Raw genomic sequence first — 12,091 nt, 5'->3', positions numbered from 1 at the left:
CAAATTATTGATCATGGGAGATCAATTGTTCAACAGTCTGACTGCTTGGGGGAAGAAGCTGTCATGTAGTCGGCTGGTGCGGGTCCTGATGCTACGATACCGCCTGCCACAACAGTGCGATAGAGCGAGTGCAATACCGCCCCCGCTGCCCCGATTCTCCGGCCAACCTCCCGCTACATTTTCCCCTCACTTGTGAACAAGACCCCGAGGTACTTGAACGCCTTCACTTGGGGCAATACCTCCTTCCCTACCTGGAGTACGTACTTCATCGGTTTCCTGCTGAGAACCATGGCCTCAGATTTAGAGGTGCTAATCCTCATCCCAGCCGCTTCACACTCAACTGCCAAGCGATCCAGTGAGAGCTGAAGGTCACGAACCGATGATGACATGAACACCACATCATCTGCAAAAAGAACCGATGAGATCCCCAGCCCACCCCGACTACGCCTCGATATCCTGTCCATAAATATCACAAACAGGATCGGTGACAAAGTGCAGCCCTGGCGGAGACCAACCCCCACATGTTACGAACTCGACTTCGTGCTGAGCACGCGGACACAGCTCTCGCTTTGGACGTACAAATATTGGATCGCCCTAAGAAGGGACCTGGTCATACACCTTCTCCAGATCCACAAAACATATGTAGAAGGTGTATGATGGGCATACCAGGCCCCCTCCAGAATCCTTGCAAGAGTAAAGATCTGGTCCATTGTTCCACGGCCAGGATAGAACCCGCATTGTTCCTCTTCAATCCGAGGTTCGACAGTTGGCCGAACCCTCCTCTCAAGCACCTTGGAGTAAACTTTACCACGGAGGCTGAGAAGTGTGATACCCCTGTAGTTGGCACACACTCTCTGGTCCCCCTTTTTGAAGAGGGGAACCACCACCCCGTTCTGCCACTCCTTGGACACTGTCCCAGACTTCCACGGAATGTTGAAGAGGTGTGTCATCCATGACACCCCCTCCACATCCAAAGCTTTTAGCATTTCTGGTTGGATCTCATCAATCCCTAGGGCTTTGTCACTGCGGCGTTGTTTGACTACCTCAGTGACCACCCCCAGGGAAATTTAATCTGATCCCCCATCAGCCTCCGTCTCTGCCTCTAGCATAGGCGTTTTGGGATTTAGGAGTTCTTCAAAGTGTTCCTTCCACCGCCCAATAACCTCCTCGGTTGAGGTCAGGAGCGTCCCATCTTTGCTGTATACAGCTTGGATGGTTCCCCGTTTCCCCCTCCTAAAGTGTCCATCATGGTGTTTGAGGGTTTCTGCCCCTTGAGGCACCTAAGACCTTGAAGCCGCAGCTCTCCACCGCGGCTTCGGCAATGGAAGCTTTGATTATTGTCCCCCCCAGTTCAATGTCCCCAATCTCCGCAGGGATGCCTGAAAAGCTCTGCCGGAGGAGTTAGTTGAAGATCTCGCTGACTGGGGCCGCCTCCAAACGTTCCCAGTTCACCCGCACTACTCGCTTGGGCTTCCCAGGTCTGTCCAGAGTCTTTCCCCACCCCCTGACCCAACTCACCACCAGATGGTGATCGGTTGACAGCTCTGCCCCTCTCTTCACCCAAGTGTCCAAAACATATGGCCTCAGATCCGACAACACAATTACAAAATCGATCATCGACCTTCGGCCTAGGGTGCTCTAGTACCACGTACACTTATGAGCATCCTTATGTTCGAACATGGTGTTTGTTATAGATAATCCATGACTAGCACAGAAGTCTAACGGCAAACCTCCACTCGGGTTCAGATCGGGGAGGCTGTTCCTCCCAATCACACCTCTCCAGGTGTCCCTGTCATTTCCCACCTGCACGTTGAAGTCACCCAGCATCACTATAGAGCCCCCTACTGGGGCCCTATTCAGGACTCCATTTAGGGTCTCCAAGAAGGTTGAATACTCCGAACTGCTGTTCGGTGCATATGCACAAACAACAGTCAGAACCCCCCCACAACCCGTAGGCGTAGGGAAGCGACCCTCTCATCCACCTGGGTAAACTCCACGAGACATCTGGCCTTCACTGTCACCTTTATGGCAGCGCACCCGATTCCTGCAGTTTCTCCAATGAGTGGTGGGCCCAAGGGATGTAGAGGGGGGTGTCATGTCGCTTCTTCGGGCTGTGCCTGGCCGGGCTCCATGGCAAATCCGGCCACCAGGCGCTCGCTGACGAGCCCTCCGTCTGGGCCTTGCTCCTGATGGGGCCCCGGGCTTCCTCCATTTTTTCCATGGAGTCTTTGTGAACCATTCTTAGTCTGGCCCCTCACCTGAGACCACTTTGCCTTGGGAGACCCTACCAGGAGCACCTGGCTGCAGACCACTCAGCCCTCAGGTTCATAAGGGCGCACAAAATTCTCCACCACGATAAGGTGATGGTTCCCGGAGAGGAACCACTCAATGTGTCTTTCTTTATTGTGTAGGCTTAACCCTCTGGGGTCTGAGGGTATTTTGGGCCCTGGAGAAATTTTGACATGCCTTGACATTTGTGCTTTTTTCAGTTGCTTAAAAACATATTAATGGCTAAAGTCTGATAACACTGTATTCAGCACAAACTGGGCTACAATAATATGTGAGCAACATGTGTGTACAGGTTTGTATTTTTGAAAAAATAAAGTTTATGCATGTTTTTTGAAAAAACTAAAATTTTAAGTCACTGAAATAAGGCCATATAACACATACTAAACATTTGTCCACAAGACTTTTGAGAACTGGATCTTGTAGCCTAGAGCCTTGCTACAAAATGATGTGAAAACCATCCTGATCACTCATTCATACAAAAAAATCTAGTCATTTTAGTGTTGAAAGGTAATATGCGAGGAGGCGTGAATGATCATGAATATGGAGGTCATTTACACCTGAGAGACAAAGACCCTCCCCTGGGCCTATCAATGAGGGATAGAGAATGAATGTGAGGAGACTTAATGATCAAAATCAAGTTTTAAGTTAAAAGAAGAAATCTGACAATACATTTTCTTTACATAAAGACTTAATTTTAGACCTACACTGCCTTTTAAAAGAACTCTCTTCTGCTCACCAAGACTGGATTTATTTGATCCAAAATACAGAAACAACATTGATATTCTGAACTCTTTTTACCATTTAAAAGAACAGTTTTCTATTTAAATATATTGTAAAAGGCAATTTGTGATCAAAGCTGAATTTTATATAATAAATAATCAAATATAATCTAAACATTCAAATTATTTTATATCATATTACATACCATATTTATATTATACAGCATACAATTTAAATACCTGCTTTAGCCTAAACAGCATTTAAATGTAACTAAAATTTGCTTATTAGGGGTCATATTTCAAATGTCAATACACTGAATCCTGTCTGGCAAGTCTGGAAACAGTCCCAGTAGTAAAATATGTACATGTTTATATAAAATAACATGTCAACTAATGAAAACGAATTGATTTACTCGTCCGAAATTGTATCCTCGGCTGGATCAAGTGTCTCTTCAAAATACAAATGTTCATCGGAGTCCTGCTCTTCTTCTGAGGAAAATGGTAACTCTTCCTTAATATCCAGGAGATTCCTCCAATGTGTATCGTTACAAACACGCAGAGAAGTTGAGTTGTGTTGTTTACATCAAACCTCTGAACACTGTCGGGGGCGTGTACATTTGCGTTGATCGTCTCGGCACATTAGTTTATGAATGGCGCGCTCTGCTGGTGGGTGGGATCACATTACAGATAATGAGATGGACCGGTAAAAAACTAACCGACCAATCAAAATTTGGTTGACCAAGACTCTTCTCATTGAATAAAGTTTGGTCGACTATCAGGGGGCAGTCCTACAAATATGATTAGACTGATATACATTTTAAAGCCAAATGTGCAGATTAGATATTTTGACAAGACATTCGCATAAGATAAACTGACTATGTTTACATATAAACCTCGCCAAAATGAGCATTATGATCAAGATGTGCATTTTATAGTGTTTTATTTAAAGTTACTGAACTGAGGTGGAACTCCATAGTACAAAGTACTGCAGAAAGAGTGGAATCATTGCAGGGTTTTTTGTTGTATTGACTTGGTAACAAAGCACTGGTACATTTTACATCCCTAATTGTAGTGCTACTACCTGAATAAAAAAGTAACTGCTAAAATGAAAAAAAAAAAAAAACAGTAAATACTAAAAATACTTGACCTCTGACTTCTGTGCTTCTCTTCCCCTCCAGTCGCCCTGCTGGTTCTGAACCAAGGCCTAAATCGCGGATATCTGAGCTTCCTCCTGTCAGTTCTGAGCATGTCGGTGGCTATCGTCTGGCTGCTGCCACTTTTGCTGGGGTGGAGAACAAGTTCGGACTGCACCTGCCCAAGTTCAAATCCTCTGGGGTCGTAACCCTTTACTCCGAAACACCCAAGGAACAAGCAGCCTCATCATAAAAACATTCCCATCCCACTCCGTCCTTGTCCTCCAATGGCTGCAGGCCTCCCTCCCGCAGTCTGGCCTACATTTTCCACTCTCTTTTTTTTTTTTTTTCTCTCATTTCTTTCAGTTTTTAGGTGGGGGATTGGGGGGTTATACAAATTTTCAGGGTCTTGTTAGTTCTCATCATTGCCTCAGATTTGATGAAGTGCACTGGGTAAATGTCATAGTGTGATTGCTAAAGCACAAGTAGACATTTTCTTTTCCACACTGATCAGGACCTAAAGCGACACATACAGTCTAATATGTAATGACAAGAGCTCTAGATTAGAGGTCTGCACGCACCTTAAAATGAAACCCGACCCGTACCCAAGACCGTGTGGTCCGAACCTACCAGATCCGAATGATACAGTCAGATTTTAAGCCCGAACCCGACCCAAAATTCCTTTCTAACTTCTTCTCCTAACAAGTACTGTTGCAATAGGCTATATTTTATGTAAGCATTTAGGCAACATTCATATAAATACTGAAACATACACAGTTTTAACTACTCATGGCTGTCCCTTAGTACACTAGAGCAGAAGGGAAAAAAGCATTGGCTCACCGTTTATGTACTGAAACTTCACCTGGTGCATCTGGAATAATATGAAACACTGCAACGGTCCCCTCTATCTAGCCTGAACTTGTTCAGAATGTTGAATCTTTGTGTCAACTGTGCTGAAAACAATCTAGATGCAACGCAAAGAATGAAAGAGCACAGGTGTCTCAAATGTTTTTGAAAATCTGAAGTTCCTTTTAACTTGACATGGTGTTTAAAATATGCCTGTCCTGCTAAGACACTGAAGAAAAAGCAAGATGTGGTGCAAATGTCTAAGACGTTCGTCCAGCATGTGTTTATCAATGGAAAAACAGAACAGAGGTGTGCAAAAACACATTCTGTGTGAACGGCCCCTAACTCGTCCGTTTATCTGTGAGTGAGAGCCCAAGTGCGAAACAAGTTCGGTAAGCCTGTTTATTAAATTTTTTTATTAATTGCATACCCGAAGTCCTACTTGAAAAACTGACCCTAACCCGGCCCGAAACCCTTCGGGTTCTCTGATCCCGTCGAGCCCAGGTCAGGTTGCAGACCTCTACTCTAGATCATCGTCAACCACAGCATACTGAACTTACAACCATGTGGCTGTAATGAGTTAAAGAACGTTTTGTCAACATTTACTCGCCCTAATGTTGTTGTTAGACATGAGGGTGAGTAAGTAATTACACAATTTTCATTTTTGGGTCAAGTATTTCTTTAAAGAATCTCCTGAAAGTAAAGCTTAACACTCATTCTCAGTTCCTCCCCAAAATATAAAAATGTGCTGCTTTTGAGTTTTATTCTCATTATTACTGATGTATTGATGTGACCGAAGCGTGCACTCTTTATTTGCTCATTTGGCTTTGGGTAGCTTGCACATGTACTGGACTGTATATACATGTTCATCTCCTGCACAGAGAGATGGAAAAGACTAATTTCTCTGCGTCACTCTGACGGATGTACAGAGGTTTTAAAAAGTCATCTGTTGATCAAAGAAATCATGGTTGATTTTAAATATAGAAAATAATTTAAATGTATTTCATTCTTGTATTTTATGGAAATAAATCAATGCGGTTAAATTTTATATGTAGTTTGCATACTTCTTATTGATTTTTTTACATCGAATGAATAAAACGTTGGAAAAATTAATCTGTGGAATTGGACAAGAACCAAACACATGCAAGATTGCGTTCCCACATATTTTCACCAGTGAATTGCCCTGACTTTGCCAGTCATTATTGATGATTGGATAAGGTTTTTTTTAAATAATTTTATAGAGATTGCACTTCAAAGAGCACTTTAAAGTGCAATCACATATCCGAGAGAGTTTTGGTCGAATATAGAAATGTAGTTTCTTAAATATTTAAAATATATAAATGTTATATGAAGTATTTTATGACTTTTGAATATAATATTCATGTCTTTCTACACTGTGCAGTATTTGTTTACGGAGCTTTAAGTTCATACTTTTTTGTTATTCCAAGTTCATTGTGAATAAATGATTAGGATGAGAATAGTAAGGAATTTAGCCATTCCGGTTCCATTAACAATTATTTTTAGTAATTTTAAGGAATAAATATCTGAAATAAGAAGTCCAAACATTAACTATAGCAGGTCTTCACTAATAACGGCTGTTACTGGACAATAATCACTTGTTTGTGTGTCGCTCGCTTTGTCCACACTTGCAGTGACCTGTGCATTTTTACTCTGTAGGAAAAAGTCTGAATTCATAGCAGCAAATGAGACCGCATCTTCATCCACTTTAGCCTCCGGGTCATATTCATCTGTCCTGAACTGCAAGGCAGTGTCCCTGCAGGTGGCTGTAGTCATAAAAGGGTACGGGAATACGGGGTGAGCTACCGCAAATCTCAACTCGTAATAGAATACTATATATTGTGTTACAATTTTTATTAATATAATTTATTGAAAGCTTTAACCAGTTAATAGAGGTCAAGAGAATTTCTTTTACAAGGGTTTGACCAAAAACAAACACTCTTTTGGAAATGTTTGGGGATTTTGAGCTATTAGAATCAGTTTCAGTGTCTAAGCAATCAGGAAAAAAACATGTAAATGCAGGAATTTCGTTCTTGAAATACTGATTTTCCAATAACCTAAATGCAAAGAAACCTAATGTCTGTTTGCAAGACTAATTGCATTATGTTAGGGAAAAAAAAAAAAAAAAAACAGTTTTACTATGGAACTGTCCCCTGTTGGTAAGAAGCATACCCTGAGAGGTATGAAGCATTGAACATATTGCAAAGAGAATGATCCGTATCTGAAGGAATGGTGCTTCTTGAACTATCATCTTGATTTTTCTGTGAATGCCGGAAAGACTATAGGGAGGATAGGCTGGATAAAGCATCATGGCTAATACAGAAAGATAGAGAGAACTCTGGTGGAGTAGTATGGAATGATATTCCGGACATTATTCAAAAGGAATTGCAAATATCATTCCATAGGGAGTAGAGCATGATTGTTGGTGTCAGACAGGCTGGTATTAGTATTTCCGTAACTGCTGATTTCTTTGGATTTTCACTGACCACAATTTCTAGAGTTTACTCTGAATAGTGCCACAAACATAAAACATCCAGTTCTGCAGATGGATACGGCTTGTTGATGAGAGAGGTCAACGAAGAATGGCCAGACTGGTTCGAGCTGACAGAAAGGCTACAGTAGCCCAGACAACCTCTCTGCACATCTGTAGTAAGCAGAATAGCAACTCAGAATGAACAACATGTCAAACATTGAGGTGGATGGGCTACAACAGCAGAAGACCATGTTGGTTCCAATTCTGTCAGAACAGAAAACTGGCAGCAGTGGGCACAGGCTCACCAAAACTGGATAGTTAGTGACTGGAAAAACATAGCCTGGTCTGATGAATCTCGATTTCTGCTGAACAACACAGATGGTAGGCACCCCCATGTTGCAATGCTGCCACATGATTGGCTGATTAGATAATCGCATGAATAAGTAGGTGTATAGGTGTATGTAATTAAGTCGTTGTTGAGTGCATATAGGAAATTCCAAATAAGGCATGTTGAGATATTCTTGTGCATGTAAACTTGGCTGCACTCATTCAATCCAATGAATCAATCAGACACTCATTTCATTCTTGAATAACTAAAAATCATCAGAATATTAAGTCAGGGTATACATACGAGTTCATAAACACACAAAAAAACGTCCAGTACGTGCTTGTTCCATTATAGTATGAACATAACCAAAATGAAACCCAGAAGTATTTGATGTGCATGTTTTCATCTGGAAGATGTACATTTTAGAGTGTTTAATCATCTGCAATTCAATGCTAAAACTCTAAAGTTAGATGTTAGAAGGACATTCAGCAGATGTTTTAGAGACATTTATTTAGAACAAATGTGCATTTGCTCTTTTTAAGATGTTTGTTCGATGTTTGTACACATTTAAGTCACCGGATGAATCGTTCACAATAAGACCAGCAACATGCATTAAGAAAATAAATAGGGTCTGTTTTGATTTCATGCAGACTATTTTTATTATAATTTTTATATATAAATATATACATATATATAATGTAAGTGGCAGGTTTGACGTGCACATGGATGTGTTCTGAATTATCTTTTTCTTTTTTGGCACTTCTGAGATGCAATTGCAAGATGTTTTGCTGGGAGGGGAGAGACATGATCGTGAGATAACTAGAGGAGCATATTGCACAAATTCTAAATATATTAGTAATAAATGCAGAGTATTTTATATATTATATTTTTACTAACTTCTGATTAATTTCTATAAATTATTTAATATAGCCTATGTTTACATAAATCTTCTGGCAAAAAATTAATTTGTGTATTTCTATTCCTTTTATTTCGAGTCCTTTTCCACAAAATAAAAGTTTTTATGACAGTCACTATTTAAATGATTAAATCTAGACAATGATAAGAATTGTAATAATTATATAATCATAAAGCTTATACTTATACTTTAAATTCAGTGTATAAAGCTTAAAATGTGTTTCTGGGTCAAAGCGTGTCAAAATTGTGGAGGTCACAATCACAAAATTATTACATTTTTATGAAAATATTTGAGTTCACAATGTAGCCTTTAAGCATACATTTCTCTTAATGTAATAACCTATTAAATTTAGCAAAAATGTATATTATTACTATGCATAGCTCAATGTTATGTTGAGAGAAAATTATTATTTTACAAATGGTTTTACTTATACATGTTATTACATTCTGTACTGTGATTACATTATGAGTTGCTACAGTGAGTTCATAATTTAATACATTTCCTTACATTTTCCGACAATGAATTGCTGCAGACTTCAAATCATAGAACAGGAAAACAACATTAAAAGGAAACACACATAAACAGATGGACTTAGGTTCAAAATATGTCTAGATTAAAGCAGGTTTGACGTCCTGGACTCATTTATTTTGTCGAATTCATTTTCATTTTGCCTGTTCAGAACCTTGTAATTAACCACAGTAATCACTGCCACTGTTAGAGCTGACAAACTACGTCAACTGGAAGTTTTGCTTCTACAAAGTCAAGTAAAATACAGAACAAATTATGTAAATGGACTTCTAATATCCACACTAAAGGGTTAAATTAATTCAAGCATTTAAATTAGATAAAAAAAAATACCAATTGCAGTTTAAACGTTTGATACAGACATGATGAAAATAACAGAGCAAAGATGTCCTAGCTACTTAGCTGAATGTTAGAGTTAAATATACTAGTAAAATACAACAAAATAAATTAACCACACTCTATATAGTCCAAATATGTGCCAAAGGGAAATTTTCCATTTTGGTCCAGACTTTTTAATGCTTAGCAAGTGACTACAATTTTGCTCCATGACATTTTTAAAATGACAAAAGTTTGTGATCTAGAGATTTCTACCAACATACCACAAACAATTCAGTCACTGCCATTTGAATTAGCAAGCATCAAGAGGAAAATTAGATGTTCTATAATGCTGTGTGCTGGAAGATTCTAGATAAGTGTGTGTTCAGTCTGAAGGTTTGCTTTAAGGCATTCAGAAGTGAGAAATCTGTTACATGTTGAAAAGTAGGCAACATATTTCTGCTTTGAAATATTAAAAACGTACACGTTCAGTCTTTATATATCAGTCATCCCACTAAAAAAATAAAAGGCATACTGTTAAAAAGCTATAAATAATCAAATATCTTTAAAGTTAACGTTAAAATGTGTTAAGAAAAGAGTGTTAAAAATTTTCCACCACTTAAAATACAAATTTCCTAGTTATTGTGAGTCAGTCTGCTTGTTAAATCGCCCAGTCTTAGAGCGTTATAAAGACGTGTGCAGAGTAACAGTTTGCATATTTGTAGCATTACAGCTATGAATCCATCCGTTTAGTCAAAATCAACCACTAACTCGTAGATAAAATCTTATAAAATAAAATTATCTTCTTAAATAATCTACAGTACATTAACAAGGGTTACTATTCCATATTACACCAAACAATTGTTCGACTTGCAACATTAAGTGCTTACAATTTTACCAGCAAGTACTTTGTTTCTCAAATAATAATTTTCTCCCTTCAGAATCAAAAAAGAACCACTGGAAATCTCTAGATTGTCATCCAATAACACGTAAAGAACTTCAGAGAGGGTGGAGTTATATAGACTGCGGGGGGAAATCATTGGCCAGCAGGTGTTGCTATGGTGATCATCCAGCCAATCACTGAGCAGCCAGTTCTTCCACTTCCTCTCGGTTCTCATTAATCTCGATGAGCGTGTGCACAAAGCTAGTCCACTCATCCTGCCGCGGCACAGAAATTTGCTGTTGAAAAAAAATTCACAAAAACATTTATATTTTCAATGACAAAAATATAGCTAAAGGCCAATTAACACCGAGCGCATATGTTTGGCATGAGATCTCAGAATGACACAATGCATCGCTACAGATACCTTCAAAATGAATGTCAAAATTTGCACTTTGATGAAAGTTCTTGCGAAAATGCGCATTGCTTTTTTCATTTTTTTTTTTTTTGCTCAATGGAAAAAACACCAGCACCAAAGGTAAAAGCTCATAAGAACCAAAAGCAATATGTCAATGTTTATCATTATAGTACTATATGAACATTACTAGAGCAATGTTTTCATTGTGCTCTGGCTGAATATTGACAAAAATTGACATTACACTCTGTATAAATACTTTTGGTGTAAAAGTGGTGTACAATATTTATCTTTTAAGTTGTTCAGTTGCATCAGCCTCACCTCTCCAACATCATAAATGTGCACCTGTCCCTCAGAATCACCGACTGCCACCTCACGTCCAGAGTGAGCCCAGCGCACGCGATTCAGAGCTGGGTTTCCCTCCACCGTTACACTCGCTGTGGGAACCTGAAACAAAACAGAATCATTGAGGATTTGTGTAACAAAAGAAGTTTCTATCAGGGTTATGCTCCATTCATAATTACAATCAGAATGCAAATTTAAATCCAGAATTTAAACTGCTGATCTCCTGGGATTTTCACACACAATAGTCTCTAGAGTGTAAAGAGTTATACAGAGGGGTTATCTGAGTTACTGTAGCCTTTCTGTCAGCTCGAACCAGTCTGGAAATTCTCCGCGGACCTCTCTCATTAACAAGGCGTTTCCATCCGCAGAACTGCCACTCACTGAATGTTTTTAGCACCATCCTCTATACTCTAGAGACTGTTGCACGTGAAAATCCTAGGAGATCAGCAGTTACAGAAATATTTAAACCAGCCCGTCTGGCAATCATGCCAGTCTAAATCACTGAGATCACATTTTTTTTTCCCATTCTGTTGGTTGATGTGAACATTAACAGAAGCTCCTGGCCCCTATCTGTGTGATTTTATGCATTACACTGCTGCCACACGATTGGCTCATTAGATAATTGCATGAATAACTTGATGTACAGGCGTACCTAAAAAAGTGTGTGTGCGTGTGTGTGTATATATATATATATATATATTTATTCCTGGCAAAGGTAACATTAAATAAAACATTTGTTAAATTAGAAACGGTATTGTTTGAAAAAGAAAAAATATTTTTTAACTAAGATTTAAATGTTCTTAATCCTCATAAATTTTCATTTTATACTTCATATATGAATTCATACAATAAAATTGTAAAGTAAAACTACTTAAGATTTTCGCATTTC

At 39.1% G+C, this 12,091-nt stretch overlaps 2 protein-coding genes across 3 annotated transcripts in view; one reads left to right on the top strand and one right to left on the bottom strand.

Annotated features, from left to right (window-relative positions):
- Positions 1–6,044, top strand: part of LOC127653945 (electrogenic aspartate/glutamate antiporter SLC25A12, mitochondrial-like) — a 46,609-nt gene extending 40,565 nt beyond the window's left edge. Inside the window, exon 18 of the mRNA XM_052140819.1 lies at positions 4,187–6,044. Coding sequence (XP_051996779.1) covers positions 4,187–4,394 — 208 coding nt within the window. The 3' untranslated portion in view covers positions 4,395–6,044. The remainder of the gene's footprint in view (positions 1–4,186) is intronic.
- Positions 6,045–9,037: 2,993 nt separating this feature from the next.
- Positions 9,038–12,091, bottom strand: part of LOC127654252 (cytoplasmic dynein 1 intermediate chain 2-like) — a 49,317-nt gene continuing 46,263 nt past the window's right edge. For both annotated transcript variants that reach the window (XM_052141363.1, XM_052141364.1), the window contains 2 exons: positions 11,179–11,304; positions 9,038–10,741 (listed from right to left, as the gene is read on the bottom strand). In XM_052141363.1, coding sequence (XP_051997323.1) covers positions 10,640–10,741; positions 11,179–11,304 — 228 coding nt within the window. In that variant the 3' untranslated portion in view covers positions 9,038–10,639. The remainder of the gene's footprint in view (positions 10,742–11,178; positions 11,305–12,091) is intronic.

The sequence above is a fragment of the Xyrauchen texanus genome, chromosome 13 (genome assembly GCF_025860055.1).
Source record: "Xyrauchen texanus isolate HMW12.3.18 chromosome 13, RBS_HiC_50CHRs, whole genome shotgun sequence".
Lineage (NCBI taxonomy): Eukaryota > Metazoa > Chordata > Actinopteri > Cypriniformes > Catostomidae > Xyrauchen > Xyrauchen texanus.
The sequence above is the reverse complement of the archived record's forward strand: the minus strand, read 5'-3'. Positions and strand labels throughout refer to the sequence as shown.